The 23,193-nt window shown below is 42.6% G+C and overlaps 1 protein-coding gene across 1 annotated transcript; it reads left to right on the top strand.

Annotated features, from left to right (window-relative positions):
- Positions 1 to 6,578: 6,578 nt before the first annotated feature.
- AK3 (adenylate kinase 3) lies at positions 6,579 to 22,554 on the top strand. The gene is made up of 5 exons (XM_084629295.1): positions 6,579 to 6,888; positions 16,243 to 16,362; positions 19,168 to 19,340; positions 20,521 to 20,639; positions 22,142 to 22,554. Exons 1-5 carry the CDS (start codon positions 6,741 to 6,743, stop codon positions 22,263 to 22,265), a joined length of 684 nt encoding a protein of 227 aa, XP_084485421.1. The 5' UTR covers positions 6,579 to 6,740; the 3' UTR covers positions 22,266 to 22,554.
- Positions 22,555 to 23,193: the final 639 nt, after the last annotated feature.

Genomic DNA, 23,193 nt, shown 5'->3' with positions numbered 1-23,193 from the left:
AGTCCCTGTCTTATTAATCTCTCCTCATATGGCAGCTGTTCCATACCCCTAATAATTTTTGTTGCTCTTTTCGAATTCCAATATATCTTTTTTGAGATGGGGTGACCTCATCTGCTCACAGTATTCAAAATGTGGGTGTACCATGGATTTATATAGAGGCAATATATTTTCTGTCTTATTATTTATCCCTTTCCTAATGATTCCCGACATTCTGTTTTGTTTTTTGACTGCCGCTGCACATTGAGTGGGTGTTTTCAGAGAACTATCCACAATGACTGCAAGATCTCTTTCTTGACTAGTAACAGCTAATTTAGACCCAATCATTTTATATGTATAGTTAGTATTATGTTTCCAACGTGCATTACTTTGCATTTATCAACAGTGAATTTCATCTGCCATTTTGTTGCCCAGTCACCCAGTTCTGAGAGATCCTTTTGTAGCTCTTCGCAGTCTGCCTGGGACTTAACTGGGACTTAATTCAGCCTTAGCTATTGTACACAATGCCTAACCCAAGTGAAATACTGGACCTCCTCCAATTACACAAATATATCTTTATAGAGAGATTAGAATGTAAGTGCTCTGATATCATGCTTCTGAGGATCTAAAGCAATGTAGCTTTATATGTGTATGAATTCTTAAGCACATGATACTGCCAAGCATGTTAGTTAACAAATTCTTGACAAAGAAACAATTGCTTCCCTGTTTCCAACTAATGAAGTTAAGCCAAAACTCTGCATGTTTCCTTTGCATTTCAGAAATGTGTGGTTGCTGAAACTCCAAATCAGACAATGCTGAATTCTAGACTGTACTCAATGAGGAAGAAGTCTGATGCACTGACAGTTTTCTATTTTTCAGCTGAGCTATATCCACTACGTTTTTTTGCAGAACCTTAGGACACTAATTATACAGCTACTGGTGGTTACACAAATGATTGGTATAAGCAAAGAGATGATAGATTTCAAGGCCAGAAGGGACCATTGTGCCATCTAGTCTGATCTTCTGCAGAACACAGGTCATAAAATTTCTGTAGAACACAGGCCATAGAATTTCCCCAAAATAATTCCTAGAGCAGATCTTTTAGAAAACATCCAGTCTTCATTTAAAAACTGTCAGTGATGGAGAATCCACCATGACCCTTGGTACATTGTTCCAATTGTTAATTAATTACTGTTAAAATTTTCATCTAATTTCCAGTCTGACTTTATCTAGCTGCAATTTCCAGCCATTGGATTGTGTTATCCCTTTCTCAGTTAGACTGAAGAGCCCATTATTAAATATTTGCTCCCTGTGTAGGTACTTGTAGACTGTAATCAAGTCATTTAACCTTCTGTTAAGATAGACCAGAGGTGGGCAAACTACAGCCTGTGGGTCACATCCGGCTCGCAGGACCCTCCTGCCCAGCACCATAGCTCCTGGCCCAGGAGGCTAGCCCCCAGCCCCTCACCCGCTGTTCCCCCTCCCCTGCAGCCTCAGCTCACTGTGCCAGCGGTGCAATGCTCTGGGCGGCAGGGCTGCGAGCTCCTGGGGCAGCGCAGCTGCAGAACCCAGCCTGACCTGGTGCTCTGTGCTGCCCGGTGGCATGGCTGGCTCCAGTTGGGCGGCACAGCTGTAGTGCTGCCAGCCACCAGTGCTCCAGGCAGCGCGGTAAGGGGGCAGGGACCAGGGCGGGTTGGATAGAAGGCAGGGGAGTTCAGAGTGGTGGTGAGGGGGTGGGAGGTGGATGGGGTCAGGGCAGACAGAGGGCGGGGAACAGGGAGGTTGAATGGGGGCAGGGGTCCTGGGGGGCAGTCAGGAAGGAGGGGGGGTTGGATGGGGCGGCGGGGGGCAGTCAGGGGCGGGGGTTCCAGGGCGAGTCAGGGGACGGGGGGGTTGGATGGGGCAGAAGTCCCGGGGGGAGGGGCCGTCAGGGGGCAAGAAGCAGGAGGCGGATAGGGGGTGGGGGCTGGGCCACACCCCCCTCCCCTAACCGGCCCTTCATACAATTTACGAAACCTGAAGCAGCCCTCAGGCCAAAAAGTTTGCCTGGCCCTGAGATAGACAGACTCCCATTTCAATAGGAATTGCTCATATGGAACAACTGCATAAATGAGCTTCAGATGGGTCACAGATGTTTCCAACTACACAATCCTAAGAAAATCCATATCTCATAAACCTTGACTTGTATAGAATATTCCTGGCTTTCCTCTTTCACTCATTTCTACTCTATTCCTTTGTGTTCTCTCTCTTTTCTTTCTCTATCCCCCCGCCCATGCACACATTGGCTCTTTGTGGCTCTTTCTGTCTCATCCCACTGCTGTCTGTTACCCTCCAAGGCCTTCTCACTGTCATTTGTTACACAAATCCCTAGTGTCAGTTCCATGTGCAGCCACATCCAAACAAAGAAGGGAAATAATTTGCTGTCTTTCCAGACTACTATTTTAAGACAGTAGCATGTCCCACAACTGACTCACTCCACTGGCAGCCGGGGTATCCTTGTGTCAAAAATCATGATAAGATGCTCCTGAAAGGGTCCCTGGCAAGAAGGCTGCAGAATACAGCTCAGCTGGCAAGTGTATGTGATGAGAGGAACAGATGCTATATGAATGTATTGCTATATTTATGCAACAAAAAGATGTATCCTCCTTCCCCTGGCTGGCACCCCACTGGGGCTTGGGACCAGGAGTCCAGGGATGCTTGGATCTACAGAGGAAAGTGGCTCCAAGGGTTGCCCCATTCCCTTGTCTCTGACTGACATTCAGGGGCCAAGGAGAGGATAAGGGACGTAGCAGGTAGACCTCAATGTAGATTACGAAATTGTTAACATAATTTATTCTTAGAATACTAGGTTATCACAAACTTACCTTTACTGATTTTTTAAGAGATACAATTATTTTCAGAAACATGACGCTTGGAGAATGACAGCTTACATGCTTATGTTTTGGTTGGTTGTTCAATTATTTGAAATAGTCAAGCTAGTTAAGAAAATTCCTAGGAGGTCTTTGCTTTCTGTCAATGTGACAGCCCCCCCAAATGTCAAGGAAAATAACAACTCGGCCATTAAATCTTGTTTGTTACCTCCAAGTGTGTTTACACAGACTCTGAAGTGCAGCTTTATAACTTCTATTTTGCATTAAAATTCTGTATTATTTGATGTTATACCCTGTTTTCAAAGATCTGTAAAAGCATTAGTTATTAAGATTTGCGGATTCATATAGAATATTTGATAGGAGCCTTTAACTGCAAATTGTAAATGTACTGCCAATGGAAGGTTGTAAATCTAGGAACCACTTGGTCAAAAAGGTTTTAAAGGTGACATCTGCATATTCCAAGAACAACTGATGGGCAATATAAATGTAGAACATACTATCTCTTCAAATAGTTTATGAGCTTTTTAGTGGTTCTCACTGTGTTCTGTGTTCTAGAAGATCTCTGAACCCAGCCAGAGCAGAAATATAGCTGGCCTTACATGTTGTTTCTATATAATAAGCATGGTTATATGGATTCCCCATGCCCATCTGGTTTCTTTATATTATGCTATTGTGTAAACAGCAAAAGCCACAACAGTAATGAATGCTCCAAAGGACAGTCCTGGTCCTATAGCTTTTAGTTTTACACATGAGTAAAGAGCAGGCCCAGCAGCAGTGAGAAGGGCATTCAGCACATAACCAAGTTAAACTTTAGTTAATGGTTACTTAGCGTGTTAAGGTAAGGGTAATCAAATCTCATGCTTCAGGCAAATGCTGGTGTCAGGAAAAAGACTTTTCTTCTACACACAGGATTGTACAATTATGTAGATACACTAATTTAGACTTTGATGGACCAACGATGTACTGCACTTCAACAAATCCTATGTGAGTTTGCCTCCTCTCGATCCTTCTGTGTTGCAACTGTGATGAAACCCCACTAGAACAAGGAGCTGGCCTGTGGAGGAGTCAGTGATGTTTTTTACTACGTGGCTGATTTTTGTAATATATTTACCCTTATTTTATAGCCCACGACCAGTGACTGCCTCCATTCTGTGCCGTGGCTCTACTTCTGAGCCCTTTGTCATCTGAACTGGTGTAAAACAAGGCTGTGTACTGGCAGCGACCCTTTTCTCCATTTTCTAAGCAGCTATGAAAACGTTAACCCAAGATGGTTTGCCACAGGGCATTGGCATCCAATATTGGACTGACGGCAACCTTTTCAACCTTTCTCATCTCCATGCCAGAACTGAAGTAATATCAGCAACAATAACCAAACTCCACTCTGCAGATTATTGTGCTGTAGTTGCACACTCAGTGGAGGATCTACAAACAGGACACGAGAGGTTTCCTTTTTAACTTTACTAATACTAAACACACAGGCCATGAGAAAGCAACCAGACCTGAAGAAGACCTCTGTATAAGCTCAAAAGCTTCTCTCTTACCAACAGAAGTTGGTACATTAAGAGATATTACCTCATCCTCCTTGTCACTCATGAGAAAGAAAACATTTATATTTATTTTGTAACATCAATTCTCTCTCTCCAATATCTTATTTTTTGGAACTTGAGAACAAACCATTACAGAGCGCTTTCAAATAAATTTCCTACACATAGACATATATTTATATACCATGTTTGAAGGGACACCATTAATATAAACTATCATATTTCTGCCTGAAAATGTTTTTCTGACTATTGTTGCAAGCAACATCTAAAACTACTAAGAAATTAGAGGGAAAAAATCTGTTTCAGTTCATTTACTTTGTGCATTTGTCAGTACTTACTAGATAGTCACTTTCACTGTTTCTCTTTTTGCCATATCTCCTGGTTGCCAGAGGCTTCACACAGTATTAGGGTATGGACAAACTTTTTTAAAAATGGGAAAATGTGATTATAGTACAAAACTTGGCAAGAGGACTTAAGGGGAACTGGAGGAAAGCAGCAATTTGCACTGACTGAGTTTACCCTTCCTTGAAACTGGATTTATCTCAGCCAATGCTAATCACATCTTCCTTCGTCTGTGGTAGGGGGGCAAGATTTTTTAAAAAATCCATAGTTTGGCACCTAAATTAATGGTATGATTTTCAAAAGTCCTGAACACCCAGCAACTGAAAATCGGGTTTTAGGCCTTGAGCTATTTAGGATTTAGGAGCTTAACTTTAGGTTCATAGTTTTGAAAATCTTAGACGGATGCAGCTGAACTCCATTGTGGGCCACCAATGATTGAAATCAGGGCTAATCCTTACTGTAGACAAGGATTTGGGTGCTCAGTAAGTGTTATGCTCTTTAGCATCACTTGCTGAAAATACTAAAATGCATACTAGTGCAATTATGTGTGCAATTGCTCATTTTAATCATGCAGCTCATGCTCATTTGTTTGAAAATTTAGCCCTTCTTAATGTAGATATCCGGCATCATCCTCCGCTTGTGCTGCATCTTCTAAACCAGGGGAGGCCAGCCTGTGGCTCTTCAGAAGTTAATATGCGGCTCCTTGTCTAGGCACCGACTCTGGGGCTGGAGCTACAGGCACCAACTTTCCAATGTGCCGGGGGGCGCTCACTGCTCAACCCCTGGCTCTGCCACAGGCCCTGCCCCCACTCCACCCCTTCCCGCCTTCTCCCCTGAGCCTGCCCTGTCCTCGCTGGCACCCTCCCCCCATGCCAGGAAACAGCTGATCAGAAGGTGGGGGGGTGAGAGGGAGGCGCTGATTGGTGGGTGGGAGGCACTGGGAGTGTGTGGGGGGGAGGCTGCTGACGTATTACTGTGGCTCTTTGGCAATGTAAATCTGTGAATTCTGGCTCCTTCTCAGGCTTAGGTTGGCCACCCCGTTCTAAAGCATGATTTTGTTTGTTACCTAAATTTCTGCATTGTTTAGTTTTTGCTTCATTTAGTGTCTTGAAAAGTTTCATCTTTGACTGTTTGCATCTTGAGCTGCTTCACTTAGTTCCCTGAAGAACTAATGGACACAGAGCTGTCTTGCAGCCTGTGAACTGTTGTACAGCCCTGTTTGCTTTGTCTTAGCTGGAATATGGATTTGTTTGCCAAACAGGATGTCCCAGCCAAGGCCTTCAAGGAGATGACTAGAGCAGTGCGAAAACGTTCACTCTGGAGGCGATGTTATCGGGTTGATATGAAATTAAACAGGCAACCCCAACATTACCTCCTCTGTCAATTCCCACTCAGACCCTGGCAAGTCCTTTTGAACTGGGCCACTGACTCATGACAGGCGGAGGGCACCTTTACAGCGGCCCGCTTTCCTGCCCTGGCAACATCTTCTTTCTTTCCTTCTGTATCTCCCCCTCCGACTTTTCTTCTTTCCCGCCCGGCGGCCCCAGGGCCCGCAGCTAAACTAGTGGCTGCTCTGCCCTCAGCGGCTGCGTGAGGGTTTGACGGGGGCATAAGGCGCCTTTTAGGACCAGCGCCGGTTGCTCCTACCAGCCTCCCCGGCCCGGGGCAGCCCTGCGGGACGGGCGGGGGTCGCTGCTGCACGGGAGCCTGGGGCTCGGAGCTGGAGCCGCGGGCCTGAGCGGGGGGAGACAGACAGACGGGCCGGGGAGGGGAAGGTTGAAGGCGGGGAGGAGGGGCTGGGCTGGGCTGGGCTTTCTAGGCAGCGCTTCCACTTCCTGGCCCCGCGAGTGCAGCGCAGTCCCGCAGCGGCTGCGCCCGCGGCCGCGCCCCTAGCCCAGGGCTCCGCGCCGCGCGGGATGCGCAGCGGCCGCAGCGCCAGAGAAGGGTTCCCCGGGCGCCGGGCCGCGAAACGGGTCCCCTCCCGCCAGCCCCAGCGCGGCGGCTCGGCATGGTGGTGCGGCCGCTGCTGCGGGCCGTGATCATGGGCCCGCCGGGCTCCGGCAAGGGCACCGTGTCCTCCCGCATAGTCAAGCACTTCGCCCTGAAGCACCTCTCCAGCGGGGACCTGCTCCGGGACAACCTGCAGAGAAGGACAGGTAGGGGCGGGCAGGGGGCCCAGGCAGCGGCCGCCGTGTCTCCTCCCGGAGGCTGCCGACCCTGCAGCGCCGGGGGCCGGCTGGTGAAGCGAAAGTCATTTTGAAGGGGGGATGGTTGCGCTGGCACAGGGAGGCTCCGAAGCCCAGTACGTCCCTGTGTTCCCAGCCTCCCCGCCCCTGGCTGTGGCATTTATCCTGCCCCTGTCGCCAAGGCAGAGGAGTTTCTAGGAGCTGCCTGTGTGTACTGACCGCCCAGCTCCTCGCTCCTGAATAAACTGCCTGTAGCCTCAGCTGTTTGGGTAATGGGGATCCTGCAGTCCCCTGGCTCCCTCGCCTAGATCTGAGCTTGAATTCCCTTCGGGGACCGTGTGGGCCCTTTGTCCTTCTGAGATCGGTAAATCAAAATAGCCTGTGGTTTGGGGAATGGGTCTTCGGCCATTCAGTTCACCGCACTCAGTGAAGAGTTTGCCTGGGTGTCCTTGGCCATAACTCCCTTGTTCAGATTGCATGCGAGTTGCATGCATGCCATAATCCATTCCTGCTGCCAGGGGTTTACACTTCAGTGGTGAAACAGTTACATGCTTGGTAACAAATGTCCAGTATTTGAGATGTCTGACATATCTTTCCCCCAGAAATACTGAGTGCTCACATCTCTGATGGACTTCAGTTGAAGTGGGTGCTCTAAAAACCAGGACCCAAGTTACTGACTTTGGAATGACTTCACAGTTAGCGGGGGACTTCTGAAGACTTGGGCCATAGTTTGTAAAGTGCATTGAGTTCTTTTGGGTTGAAAGGTGTTACATAAATGCATGACATGATTAATAATAAGATCAACTGGGAGGGGGAGAGTGAGCCCAGAAGAAGACAACAGCTCCTTCTCCTTTCAGAGACTCCAAAGGTTGGTAAGAGGGAGTTAGGTTAGGTGATGCAAATTGGGAGAGCTGAACTGGTGAAACGCAGGGGGGGCCTTTTTGGTCACGTGTTTAAATTAAATAACATACTTAAAAGGTGTTGAGGTGCTGAGAAACAAATCTTATGTGTACATATAGTTAAGTAGAAACACAATAATCTGGAGGTAAGGGGATAGATTTAGTGTCCCAAATAACTGGTTAAGCAGTCACAATTCATAATAGTGAAACACTGCTTCTTGGCAGTGATACTGATGCCTTAAGGCTTTTGTTGAATTCTGGGCTGTCATACTTTTTCTTGTATGAACCATATCTTAGTAGAGATATTATCTTATGAAACATGCCCCTTCTCATTCATGATCACATAACATTCCAGGGGCAACTACAGTCACGGTTTATTGGGGAAAGTAATGGTTTTATTATTAGAAGCATTTTTAGCTGTACTTTAATTCCCTTTCCTAGACAGTATCATGTTATCCACAGGACACCCTCCCCGCATCCTTGTAGTCCATTTGATTGCAATTTGGTAGGTGGGGTAAGGTACAGTCCTGACACCACAGATGAAATGTTGATAGCTTTAAAGCGGAGGGCTTTATCAGGAACCAGCAGAAATGGGGTTAATATTAATTGGGCACATTTATAAAATACAAATGGTCATCTGTGTTTCACCTCTTTCTAACGTTTTGTTAAAAATAGATGAAACATTGATTGTGGCTGGACTCTATATGCAGTATAGGTTAAAGCATTCCCCTTTATTTTTCTTACGGTGTTAGTTGTCTGCAGAGGGTTTTTATGTGTTTGCTTTGGCAGCTGGTATGAAACTCATTTAATGTATGAATATCTCTGTGGAATATTTATATGAGGATTTTAATGTCTTGAAAGCACTTGGATATAAAGCAGTGTTCAGCAAAATCATGCTTGAAGTGAGTGCTCAGTAAAAGTACAGCATATTGCTCGGTGTTTAGTTCTTGTGGTTTTAATATTAAATGGTATCTTAAACCTAGACTCTTAGATGTTGTCCCTGGAAAAGGCATAAAAAGTGTCACAAGCACACACTGAAGTTCCATCTATACTGCATTGGTTCCTGTGGGCCCAGTCCAAACACCCATGGAAATCAAAAGGAGTTGAGATGACCCCCTAAGTTAGGGAAATATTTAAAGGTGCTCACTTCTGTCATGGTTGTGTTGGTAAGCTCCCCTCCCGCCTTTATTAACCAAACATTATTTGACTATTTAGTGACATAGGCCAAGATTTTCAGAAGTATCTAGTGATTTTGAGGTGCCTCAAATACTGGATGCCCAAACTCAGAGGTATTAAGAGGTCTGCCTTTTCAGAAAGTGCTAAGTACTTTCTCTTTCAAAATCAGGCCTCTTTAAGATGTCTCAGGTTGGCCTGCCAGAAAATGAGGAGCCTGAAATCAGTAATTGCTTTTCAGAATGTTGCCTTAGTCTTAAGTGTCTTTTAAAAACAAAACAAAAAAGACCAAACCCCTAATATTACCCTGTCTACAAGTAGCTGTTGTAACTGTGTCAGCAGTGACTGTTTAAAAAACAATGGGCAGAATTTTCAAACGTGGGTATTGTCCACACTAACATTTTAATTGTTTGTAAGCCGTTGGTGGCATTGTTGGGTTTAAACATAGCTACGCTGTGTGTGGGTAATAACAGACGAATAATAGTCGTGATGTCAGTTGATGGTCTTACCCCTGTCAGAGTCTGACGGTATGTCTTCACTACCAACGCTAAAGTGCTGCTGTGGCAGCACATTAACGTGGCTGTGTCGTCAAGGCACCAGCGCTGGGAGACAGCGCTGTAAAAAAAAACACCCCACCCCCATGAGGGGAGTAGCTCCCAGCAGCTGCAAAGATCATTTTCCTTGCCTGTTGCTTTGACTATGTCGGCCCCTATGCATCCCTTCACTGGCTCTCCCTTTTCTGTCACATCAAACATAAGTTACTTGCCTTTACATTCAAGGCCCTGCTTGGCCTATTTCCTCCCCCACTCCCCACCTATTATCTCTCATTGAGATGTCAACTTCCTCCTCTGATCAGCATATGATCCCAGACTCTATTGCTCCCTTGTTAAATTTTCAGAGGAGCACTATTGTTCTTTCTCCTGTGCTGCCTCTCACACTAGGTAGGTGCTCACTGTAAACATCTGCAAAGCTACTTCTTTATTCAAATTCCCTCTTAAAAAGTCTTATTTGCTATGATGCCTATAACTAACTGGACAGTGGTTAGGCTGCTCTTATGCTATCATGCGACCACTGCCTATCATGCTGACCAATATTGTCTCATTGTTTCCTTGTATTCCTGCATCAGTCTGTCTGTAGTTATCTGTTGTTGTTCTGTGCTTAGGTTGTAAGTTCTTTGAGGCTGTGTTTGTATGGCTCCTACCATACTGGGGTCCTGGAATGGGGCTCCTAGGTGCTTAAGAAATGGGGAGATGTTTTAAGAAGGCTGCTAGACATCTAGATGAGATGTTGGCGATACAAAACTAAACAGAATGGGAGAAATCAGGGTCAGGGAGGTAGGTTTTGGGGATGTAAAGGTGTGTAGCTGAAGCCATGAGAGAAGATAACATCTAGGGAGTGAGCATAGATTGGGAACACGAGGATAAAACCCTAAGCAATACCAACACAGAAGGATCAGGAGGAGAAACAGGAGTTGTCAAAGACACTGAAGGAGCAGCCAGCTCAGGAGGAGGAGAACCAAGGGAACACTGAGTTATGGAAATACCAGGAAGAGTCGGAGAAATGCAATGGAGAAATGGAGAAGGAGAATAGAGAAGAGACTTTTGGAAGGAGTTATATAGCAAGTTCTGGATCCCTTAGATTTTGTTCACTGGGAGGCCATTGGTGACCTTGAGGAGAGCAGAAGCCATCTTGAGTGAGTATCAAGACAGAAGCTGAGAGAGTGGGTGTAGATGGCACACTCAAGAAGTTTGGTGGTAACTGGGAGGAAGGGGATGGATGGGAGGCTCGTTGGAAATGCCTCTCAAAGTTTTAACATTACTATGTAGGAAAATTGGGGGTAACAGTCTTGTTTTCCACAAAGAAACAAATGTTGTGAGTTTTGAAGATAGTGGAAAAAACCCACATTTCTCAATTCTATAGCAGGTCTTCTTTTGAAAATTAAAAAGATTTACAACTGTTTACTAATCCATAGAAGGTTAACTAGAGTTAGACTTTGCCTTTTCAGCAACTGCCACCCTGTTAAAAACTTTGGCAAGAGTTCAGTTGTTGAAGAGAAGAGTCTTATTGAATGCATGTTCTTGAGGGTCCTTAGCAGTCTGCATTTATTATCACGCTTTCCTGCTTTGGAGGGGAGATTTTGTGATGCCTTCTCTGTTGCTAAGCAACCTGTTGCCTGGTGAACATGGTCGAAGTTTGTTGGCTCTGTGCAGTAACTTCCCACAAGGACACCCTAAGCTGTTGCAGAAGTTTTGTAAATAGACATCCATTTTATGCTTTTGGCAGGAACCGAGAATTATAATGGCTCTAGGTCCACAGTCCACCAGATCAAGTCCTACATTATTTTCAGAGGCCCAGATCTGTGTAAAAATACATGAAGGTTTTGTACCGGTATAACTATTTCAGTTAGCACAACCTTAGGGTGGATGTAGCTATACTAACATAAAGAGCCTTACACAGATATAAGCTACTCCTGACAGAATTCATATGGCTCACATTTTTCTGTGCCCCACACGCAAAAAAGCACACAAGAAATCTGCCAGGGGACACACGCCTCTTCCCCGGCAGCGCGCCTGTTCCAATGTGCCTGGAGCAGCCTCAGAGAGGGGGAGGGGGCCTGTGTGATGGATCACCGAGGGTGGCGGGGGGCTACTGAAGCTCGCTGGTGTGGAAGGGTAGGGCTTTTTATTATGCATGAGGCAGACTAGAAACAGAAATGTAGCAGCCTGCCTGAGTTAATTGAGCTCATTCTCTGAGGCAAAAATGTAGCAGCCTGCCTACATAGTAACATTGTTAATGTTCCTATTGTTAGTTAACTGTTCCCATTCTCAGTCAGTACCCCCAGGAGCATAAAACCTGTGAAAGTTTTAAGGCCCTTACATTGCCAGAGTGATGTAAAGGAGCCTTATTATAAATGACAGGAAAGGGAATCCTCAGATAGGAAGATCTCTTTGCTTTCTCACTGTTTTCCTGTGCCACAGTGGCACAATGGGGTTAGATTACAGCTCAGGATTTATTTTACTTACCCATTTGAAAACAAAAAAGACTTTGAGGGCAAATAAAACATTTACCAAGCAGTCAATAAAATGTCAGTACAATCAGAATCAAGCACTTCCCAAAGAGCCAGGTCCAGGACAATGATTAGCAAAACTGTATGACTTTCATGTGTGAAAGTCTGAGCAATTTAAAATGGCATTCTACTTGTTTTCTTTCTGTTTGGTGTTCTGTAATGTAATTTAAATGAAATTCCAGGATTATAACTGGAATGCAGGGTATTAGTTACCAAGTGTTTGTAACTTAGCATTTCCTAAACACATGAAAGTTGAATAGTTATTGTGACTTTTTTTTTCTGTATTGAAGTTTAAATAAATTACCAAAACAATTGAAACTGGTGTGATTATTGTGCATTATTTTGAAAAATAAAATATGCAGAATTTTGATTTTTTTTGGCACAGAATCCCCCCAGGAGTAGTAAGTTTATTCCCTTCCCTGTCTGCACTTAGGGGGTGTGCCACTTTAATTGCACTAGTATAAGAGATACAATTTGCATGAGTAGACAAGGCCAAAGGTCCTCTGCTGCAGCAAAGTAGTAAGGTATATAAAAGAATAGATCCAGTTCCTTCCCTCTCCCTCTCATATTGAGATCCTCTTTCCAGTTTGCAAAACTCTCCAAGATTTGAAACACTAGGACAACCCTGGTGTTCCTGACACCGCTGCAGTGTTACAACAGGGTTAAAACTAGCATGGTTTTGCTCACAGTACGGACATTTCCCTCCCCGCTGTCCAGAAAAAAAGAAAACCCAGTCCCAATTGCCTTTCTTTTCATTGGTAAATGAAAATAGCTAAACTTGCAGTAGAGTGATGAATCCAACCCTCCATGCTAGTAGCATGGATCTGTAGTGTGTGCCCGCGATGTCAGAATGGGAATTCCCCACACCCCTTACTGCTAGATAGAGCACCTGAGATAAAAGTAATATGGCAGCAGGTGGAGAGTTGACATGCTTAAAAAGTGTATTTTAAAAACGCTTGTTATCTGTCTTTAAGCAGCTACTTGTTTGGCAGTTGCAGTAAGGGAATGTATGTTGTTCCTGCCCTTTTTCCCGAACCACACCCAGAACTAGTTGGGTACAGGATCCGTGCTAGTTGGGGCAAATGGAAATGGTAACAAGGGTGGGGAGCTCTCAGTAATGCTAATAAAGCAGGTTAAGCTAGGCATATGCATGATGAGAGCATGATGTTAGCACTGAGAGCTGGTTTCATGATATTGTTGTGGTGGGAGACACTTCTTTACTAAATTACTTGAACTTGCAGAAAATGAGGGGAATGAAGAAGAGTGAATATTTGGATTTCTGAAATGTGTGACATAGTTTCCCCCAGGATAACACACACAGGACCAGCTTTAACTCAGCTGCATTTCCCTAGTATAACACCTCTTGAATTTGAAACTTTACAGGGTACTAGGTATTTGAGTCAAAGGTTTATAGTCTCTGCAAAATGTGTGTGTATATAGGATGAGGTGAACAGCTACTGTTTATAGGCTTTGCAAAGATTTATAGACTCTGCAAAATGTGTGTATAAAGGATGATGTGGACAATATAAAAATATATTCCTAGCCTGATTGGTATAGTAGTTGGCAGATTAATGCTTTCAGTTGTAGATCCTCTGCTCCTGAACCCCTCCTTCATCTCTGACCCCGCTAGTAAAGTGATCACTTTGTGCCTGCATGAGAGGTTTTTAGATCCTGGCTATTCTGCTGTTTGCTTTTGCAAGGCTGGAGCAAATACAGTTTGATAAAGTCTTGGAATTTCAATGCATGAGAGTTCTTTTTTCTGAGGAACTGTAGTGCCATTAATTGAGTTCCTGCCCTGTGGCTGCTCAGGGGCACCTACAGTGGAGACCAAGTAGAGTGAGTTTATACAACTAAAACCTAAATTGTCCCACATGCTGTTGTGTGGGAACTGGTGGGGCTGCAGAGGAGTGTAATCCCCTGCTTTGTGTTCCTGTATCACCGAAACCTCAGGGCTCCAGCAGAGGGGAATATATGGGGTCCTAGGAGCTCCATTCTGTGGTGGGGAAAGGCTCACCTTCCATTTTATGAAGAAGAGGTTCTCCCACTCCATGTAACTGTATGTAGCTCACCAGGACTAAACTCGTGAGGAACAGATTTCCATGTCTTCTTCCTTCTGTGTAGTGCTGATCATGGTGAGGGAAATCTCTTTGCAATGTAGGCAGAGTAAGGAAAGCTGTGCCATTTGGAGAAAGGTGGGCCAAGAGCACATCCTGGGATAGGAAAGGGGTAGCATGGGTAAAGAAATAGAAGTGTCTGGATTCAAGTTGTTTTGATTTTAAAACTGCCATGACTTTGAATTTGACTGTTCCTAGACTCTGGGGATATTTGAAATCTGGACCTGATTGCTGTGGCTGATGTCCATCTCTAAGTGAGAGTGTTGTGAACAGCCTAGTTGTGAATATGAACACTTTGCCTTAATTAAGGAAGATGTTCCTACCCTTCTATTGCTGCTTTAAAAACAAACAAAACCTGAAGGCCACTTTTTCCAGTGCTTGAGTGCATCAGTTGCATTTGAGCCATCTGAGACTTGCTAAGGAAGGAGCTAGTAATATTCTGTAAATGAAAAGCTTCTTTTTCTCTTCAGGTTTGCATACTGCCCTCATCACTATAGTACTTGAGTGCCTTCTGATAGTTCTTTAAGCATGCAGAAAACTCTAATTAGAAGAACTGCAGCCAAGACCTTAAAAATTGTAAGGTTTTAGCACTTGTAGTTTTTCGGTGTCTTCCCATTCCCACACAACTCTCCTGTTTGGGGTCCTGTAGCTAGCTCAAGAAGAAAGTAAGTACAGACCATCCCTGGGCTATGCAAGATCCGACTTACGCAAATCTGCACTTACGGAAAATGTTCCATAAGCTAGAAATAGGAGGGTTGGGTTTTTTTGGCATAACGGTCAGGTATATGTTTCCGACTTATGCAGAACTGGAGTTATGCAAAGTGTTCTGGAACAGAATGATTGTATAAATTGGGGAGCATCTGTATCTGAATTAACAGTTATGATCCAGTTCTGCAAATCCCCCACGTATAAAATCAATCAAGTTCCACACTGGGAGGACTGGGTCCTAATTTCATAGTTAAAGGACAGAAGGGACTATTATGATCGTCTAGTTCAGTGGCTCTCAAACTTACATTTCAGCATATAGTATATAGAGCAGTATAAACAAGCCATTGTCTGTATGAAATTTTAGTTTGTACTGACTTTGCTAGGGCTTTTTATGTAGCCTGTTGTAAAACTACGCAAATATCTAGATGAGCTGATGTACCCCCTGGAAGACTTCTGTGTACCCCCAGGAGTACACGTATCCCTGGTTGAGAACCAATGTTCTAGTTGACATGGATAACACCAGCCAGAGGACCTCACCAAATAACTTCTACATCAGACCCCTAACTTCTGCTTAAGCTATAGCATATTTACATAGCAATTTGTGAGGGTATGTTTTGTGTGCTTCTTGTTTTTTGAGGAAACCAACCATAATAAACGGTTGCCATCTAACCAAACCAGTGGAGGAGTGCAGGTATTAAATGTTAGTCAATACCATGTGAATACAATAGTGTCCACAAATGATTTATGAAAGCATATATCACTTATAAAAACACTCCTTTGTAAATCTGGATAAAGTGAAAGAAATAACATTCTCTAGCTATAGTGTTTCAGACGCATGTTGCTTTCTTAAATACTCAAGGAGGCATCTAGTTGGAACTTTGATATTGTCTTTTAGTAAAACGTCATCCATCTGAAAAAGACATTAACGTTCACCATACTGTAGAACTTAATGCTAAACTACATGCAGAAAAGTAGTCAATAGGACTGCAACTTTTTGATCAGGAAATATGAGGCAATGTTAGGCCCTTTCATTCTTACTGGGCCCAGAGCATTTGTGTTCTTGGTTTGTTCTACCTTTTTAAAGAGGCTCTATTGGTGACTTTCTCCTGTTTCCAGTCCTAGGACCTGATCCTGCAAACACACATGAGTAACTTTACTCAGTGTGAATACCCCCACTGGCATCTGCTCTAAATTGTAGTGAAAATGAGGGGAAAATATTTTTTTCTTAGATTTAAAAAAATATCACACGTCAGTCACTTATAATTCACAACCCTTCCACCCTGAGGCTTCTGACTAAAGTTATTTGTATCCGGGCTGCTGAGGGGCATTGCTACATTAGTATATGCTTGTTTTGCTTCCATAGAGGTCGGTGTCATTGCCAAGACCTACATCGATCAAGGGCAGCTTATCCCAGATGATATCATGACACGGTTGATGCTGAATGAGCTGAAAAATCTACACCGGTACCACTGGCTGCTGGATGGTAAGTTAAGATACAGGGGGAAATCATTTGCATGTGGGAAAGACAGGAAATGTAGATTGGAAAGATTGTGTTCCTTTCACTTCTAAGACAATTAGTGGACACCTAGTAATTATGCCAGGGTCTTGAGAGTCAGAAAATCAGAATTCTGCTTCTGATTCTTCCATTAAACTGCCATGTGACCTTGGGCAAATCACAGCCTCTCTGCCTCAGTTTCCCCATAAGTAAAATGTGGATAATAGTATGTATTCTACTTTATAGGGATAGTGTGAAGCTTAATTAACGTTAATAAAACATTTTGTTATTCTTGGATGAAAGGTGAAAGATCAAAATGGTATTAGTTCATACAGCGTCTATCACAATGGGGATCTCATCCACGACTGGGGCTCCTAGCTCATATGGTATAATACAAATGGCTGAATTTTTGTTCTAGAATAGTTCAGTTTTTTTTTTAAAAAATCCTTATTCTTTCAGGATATAACCATTCTTTTGGTAAAGTTACAAAGTGAAACAGTCAAGCCACGAAATACCAAAACTAAGATTGCACACACAAATTCAGCTGTGCCCTCTTGTATGTATACAGTCTATAATTATATGTTCACATACTGGCTTTTCTTTTTCCCCTGAAGGATCTCTATCTTGTTGGAATACATAGGTTTAATCCTGTGAGTGAATGGGGGCAGGAATACCTATTCAATAAGATGGATGTTTTGCAGATCTGTGCCTTAGTTTTAACCACATTCAATGTCAGCTGCAACAGCGTGAACCTGAATGTGCAGCCGTACAGCTGACAGCACTCATTGGACAGAATGAAGCAAGGCTCCACAGTTGATACATGCTGTCCCCATGTCCTCTCTCGGTTTAGGTTGCAAACTCTTTTTGGACAGGGACCTTCGGCCAAAATCATCATTAGTGTAATTCCATGGAGTTCAATAGAGTTTATATGCTATATAAATAATATTGGTCTACTAAACATGTTCATCCGAAAACCCTTAGTTCTGCAACTGCAGTTTGTCATGGGTAGCTCCAGGGCAGACTAAACTGAGTTGTTTACTGAGCTGCTGTAATGCTGATATGGCAAAGTGTGAGTTTCTGCACTCTGAAAACAGTTTATTGGCTTTTACTGAACCACTACAGATGTAGAGACTTGAGGCTTGTAGGCACTGAAGTGACTTTTTTAGAGTAAGGTTTATTTTTGCAGAGCTGTAAACGCTTTTCCTCTGCACTCAAACTATATATATGCTTTATTGTACCACTGCATATACTTTTTTGGGTTTGTATACACACCCTTTTTTGATACAGCAGTAGGTCAAATATTTCACTGAAATGGTACTTACTGCACCTTTCATCCAAGAGTCTTGAAGCACTTCAGCTCTCATAACAGCCCTGTGAAGTGTAAAACCTGTTTTCCAGTTGAGTAAACAGAGGCACAGAATGGCTGAGTGACAAAGTTGCTGAGCTGCAACTCCCCACTCTCTCACATCTAATTTTTAGACACATTCCCTCATCTACAGGTCATCTCAGGAAATGGAATGAGAGGATCATCTATTGTAACACAAATAGGACCTGAAGGACTGTAACACATACACAGAAAGTGAAGTACTTGGCACAAGTGAATTGGTTCCTCACTTTGCGGGCATGTCATTAAGCTGAAATACTAGCTGTAAGGCCTTCTCAGATTTTTCAATATGTGCTTTGTTGTAAGGCTCTTTTGCCTTAGTTGTCCTTACTCTCATGATAGGGCGGTAATTGCCATTTCCTAATGGTATGCGAAAAGGGCTTTCTCCGGTTTAAACCTGCTAGAGCATGTCTACATGGGGAAATATACTGCCATAGCTAAAATCTGGAATAACTCACCTTATGGACACTATTCCAGAAAAGTAACTCTTATTCCAGAATAGCAATAGTGGAATAGTTTCTTCTGTAGCTATTGCTAGTCAATTGCCCCACATAAACAAGGCTTTAGAAATAAGTGCTTAAACTCTTTGTGGAGAAACGTTGGTTCCCTTTCTCTTCAGGTAGATTAGGTTTATTCAGTAACAAAGATGTTATCTTCAGACACTCCACTGCTCAGATCTGTTATTAATCTGAAATAATTGAATTAAAATTAACTATTGCCTTGATTCAAAAGTATGGTTGAAAGGCCAAAAAAAAAAAAAAATCAGTATATTTCTAGTTTTTGTTAATGATGCCAGACTCCTGTACAACCTAAGTAAATATTTTTACTGACCTCGTTCTTTAGTAGAACTTTGGACGCTAGATAGTTTAGAGTAGGGCCTGTTGTCAGTTTCCTTTTAGGCAAATTAATCCCTGGAACATCTCCAGTAAACTTCAGTGGCAACACAAAGGACGAATTTGACCCTTTATGGCTACTACCAGTTACTTCCCTACTTAGTCCTGACTTTTGCACTGCCTTGGCGTTAAATCAGTTTTGTAAGGAATGTTGAGATTACACAGGCTGCTTAGAATGGATTTTGTGGAGAACTTTTCAAAATCTGATGTCCAGTCAAAGTGGCCAGTGATGGAACAAAGATGAATGGGAGGAAATAATAGCACTAAGGATTTTTACTTTGCCTTGGAGGTAGCTGTCAAGTGAAATGAGGAATGAGGGTAGGAGAGGAGAGACACTGGGATGATATCCAGAAAAACTAAAGGGAGTGAGGTGACCCTAAGTTAAGTGATACTCCAGAGTAGAGATTGTTGTGCTACGTGACTAGCAATTTCTTTAAGTTGGATCCAGGCCATTTACTGTGTGTTAAATAATGTAACTCTGCCTTTGCTCTACTACTAGTTTATTTTTCCTTAAAGGTTTTCCCAGAACAGTTCCACAGGCAGAAGCTCTGGATGAAACATGTCAGATAGATACTGTGATTAACTTGGATGTGCCATTTGAGACCATTAAACAACGGCTCACTGCACGCTGGATCCATCCTGGTAGTGGCAGAGTCTACAATCTTGAATTCAATCCTCCCAAAGATGTTGTAAGTGTTAAGCTGTAAGATGTAAAGCTAAGTGTGAGTTGTGATTGTATTTATCAAATGCACCTGTAACCCATTCTTTCCCTACTTCAAGCAGAGGTTCTCTGTACTGGAATTGTAATATGCATATTGTGGTACACTGAAATAGTTTGGAACACATGAGTGAAATCAAGAAGTGGATTCTTGAATGGCTGAAATGCAACAGAGTCCTTATAAGAGCATGATGGCTTTTCGTTACTGACTTTTGATATGCTTATCACAGGATGCTACCGGTACAATTTGTTGATTAAAGTATTTTTAAAACAATCCCAAAACTACTTGCTAGTATAACTCACAGGTCAAGTCAGCTTAATATATGATTAGTCAAAACTGTTAAGAGACCGCTTAGGTTTTAGTGTCCCTCATACCGTGGGCCAAATTCTGTCCTCTGATACACAAAAATGACTTCAACGAGTGTTGCATGTGTGTAAGTGAGGGCAAAACTTGGCCCTATATCATGTAGGATTAAGTTCTAATGACTTCCCCTTGTTAGCACTAAAGTCTTTTCAGTCTACTGCTGTTTTAAATCACTCAACCTCACTATTAAAAGGTGTAAAGTGCCTCCAAAAGAAATTGAAAGTGCAAGGTGAGGTTCAAGTAAAAACCTGCTGTTTAGGCCCATGTTCTGTTTGGTCATTCCCGTAAATGTTCTGCTCTGTTGGTTTTTATGCTGTCTGCTATACACTAGTCATTGTAACATCTCTTCCATATTCTATCTTCCAACCATATGGCCATGCTGCTCTTCACCTTTTACAAGCTGTTCTCAGAGACCATAAATCGTATCTGCCTTTTAGTACTACCAGTTGTCCATGACATTTCTGAAACAATTCTAGACATCCACCATTCTGCTCCACTATACATCAAGGGTCACTATACATAGGTTTCTGTTTTTAGTACATGTGACTTCACTGACTTGTGCTCCTCTACTACAATCTGAAAACAGCTACTCCATGCATCTGGAGTTTAAGTATGTTTTGTATACTGCTGAAAGTAAACATCTCACCGATAAGATGGACGGTAGCTTGTCCTCTACTTTAGCTAAGAGCTGTTTTTTCTTTGACTAACTAGAAATTGATACTAACAGAATAACACAAAGTCCACTTAAACAGAAATATAAAGTCATTTTGCTCTTAACCACAATTAGGGCCTTGATGATATTACCAGAGAGCCACTTGTTCAGCGTGATGATGATAAACCAGAGACTGTTACCAAGAGACTGAAGGCTTATGAGGCACAGACAAAGCCTGTTCTGGACTATTACCGGTAAGTAGTAAATAAACAAACACTTCTCTCCACATTAGGATGAACAGGAACATTTCTCTTAAAATGCACAAATACCACATTGGTGAATGATATAACCACTTAGCATTTAAGTCACTTTCCCTCTCAACTTGTTACACAATAATAGTAAAAGTATAATGACATATGTTGGATTATGGGTAGATCTCCCTCCCCCCCATTTACTTGATTAAAACCTCTTTTCCAAGAGCACTTCAGGAACAAAAAGGTACAGTGATGTACAGCACCTTTTACTGCAGTCATAGGAAGCTTTACAGTAACAATCAAAATGATCAACACTTCAAAAGCAAGGGCAAGTTCCACAACCGTGGAGCTGTTTCAGTAGGTATTTCCTTCCCGGAACTTTCACTGTATCAAATATCTGCCAATATTTTTACCTCAATGGCTGGCCAAGGACTTAAGGTAGTAAAAGTTGCTAGGGGATAAAAGGCTAAAATCAGTAAGTGGCATGAGTGGGTAGAAAAACTTGTGAATTAATACAAAACATGAGTCAGATATTTTAAAAACAGGAGTGTGATGTGAGAATATGGTATACTGCATTGCAGGAGGAAAATGGGGAGAGAAAAGTAGTCAAGCTTTGGAATAGTTGATAGGTTTTTCCAAATCTGTCTCTTTAAGCACAGGTGCTCTAGTTAAGGTGCAGATATTTTATGAATACCATTGGGGCAATAATGGATTCCCATGTAGATGTTTAGACATTTATCCCATTACTAAACTGACCTTTTGTCACTCAGAAATAGTCCCAATAGTCCCTTTCAGTAATTCCCTGCATGTCTTGTACAGGGAGGGAGCGCTTTCTCTGGAGGGAAGAGGTTGAAGAGAGGGTATTTTAGGTCAGCAATGGTTTTACTGACTTCAGTGGACTTCCTTGGGGGCACAGGTGCATTGTAGGATAAGGGCCTATTTTATCAAGTCATAGTATGACAATGAACTCTGTAAAAATGCCATTGACAGAACATATATGTGGCAACTAAACAGTCACTCCAAAGGCAAATTCTATTTAAATCTTTACTCTGTTTACATGGTATAACTTTAAAATTTAGTGTTTTGCCCACTTGGCTATACAGAACAATGAAATTGTATTAGTATTTGATCAAGGCTTTTAGAGCCAATGATTGTTATGTAGTACCTGCTTACCTTAGGACTAACCCTTCATTCTTTTTCATTTTCTTCATAGTTCAGTAGTGACTACCTCAGAGCGCTTTTTCTCTTTTGGAATACACCAGATCTGATATGGTCACTAACTTTGCTCTCCCTTTCATGTGTACCACTCTAGAAACAAAGCATGAAACCTTTGACATACCTAGGTTCTTCTTTTAGAAAACAGATGGTTGCTCTTGGGGCTGAACTCTTACATGTCAACAATGTTGCCAATACCCCTCCACCAGGACAACCTTTGAAGTATTTTTCAACTCTGAAGTGGAGATACTGATTTGTCTATACTTGTTCTTTTGTCTCGCCTTTAGAAAAAAAGGTGTACTGGAATCTTTCTCTGGAACAGAAACCAACAAGATCTGGCCAACGGTGCATGCTTTCCTCCAAACCAAATTACCAGAAGTGAGCCAGCAGGAAGCTGCCCCACACAGATGAAGTTGGGTCTTTGTTGGTAAGCACAAGCTACCAGCTGTCTCCATTTTCAGAGTGATTGTCTAGAATATTAGAAACTTGCAAAAATCATGGTTTTGTTTTACTGTTTGATAGGCCAAACAGATCAGTAGCTAAGATCTAATCTCCAGCTGTCACCCCTCAGCTTTTCAACTTCGTGCATTCAGATTTTTCATTTCTGTATACTCATTTTAAAGCTGTATTTTTATATGCAATTTACCAAATTCTTGTAAAACGGTGACCAACTGTAATAAAAAGCAACTAGTTTCATGTCTGTGCATTTGCCAAAAAAAGTCAGTGTCCTTTTTCTGAAATGCTGATCTGGATTTTTAGAAAATGAATTTGAGTAAAGGCACCAGCATTTTTTTTTCCTCAACAGGATACATTAGGCAAGATGGCTTATAAAAACTCACGAGCAGAAGTGTTCAAAATTCACATTACCGTGTCAACTGCTCATGCTTACCAAGCACCTTTCAGCAAATGTAGAACAATGCATATTTACACTGTAGAAAAGATGCCGTTAGCTAGATACTGTGGATACCAAAGTCATGTAGTGAAAGTGGTGTAGCTGCAGGCTGAGTAAGGAAAACAGTAGTAACTCTCATTGAGAGCTGGTTACAGTTCAAACTCCTATACTTGTTTGTAGCAGGAGGTTGTCTTGATAGCCCCAAACTGGATCATTGTCAGAGGGTAAATCACACTCTGATAAAATCTGCAGATAAGTATCAGTGGTGTTACCAACAACAGTAACCCAATGCACCATTCTGCCCTCATGGAATTAATTTAACAGGCAATGGAAAATTAAAACTTTGCTTATAATCATGAATGTTGTACCTCACCTGGTCTGCTTTCATAAAATGGCTTAGGAAGATGGTGACCAGTCACTTTGAACAGTGCATAAAACTCATCTAGA

The sequence above is a fragment of the Lepidochelys olivacea genome (genome assembly GCF_965140295.1).
Source record: "Lepidochelys olivacea isolate rLepOli2 genome assembly, chromosome: 5".
Taxonomy (NCBI): domain Eukaryota; kingdom Metazoa; phylum Chordata; order Testudines; family Cheloniidae; genus Lepidochelys; species Lepidochelys olivacea.
The sequence above is the reverse complement of the archived record's forward strand: the minus strand, read 5'-3'. Positions and strand labels throughout refer to the sequence as shown.

Coding starts and splice junctions, on each gene's coding strand:
- AK3 (XM_084629295.1), top strand. CDS start 6,741: ATGGTGGTGCGGCCGCTGCTGCGGGCCGTGATCATGGGCCCGCCGGGC. Junction 19,341..20,520: donor TCAATCCTCCCAAAGATGTT/GTAAGTGTTAAG, acceptor AACCACAATTAG/GGCCTTGATGATATTACCAG. Junction 20,640..22,141: donor CCTGTTCTGGACTATTACCG/GTAAGTAGTAAA, acceptor TCTCGCCTTTAG/AAAAAAAGGTGTACTGGAAT.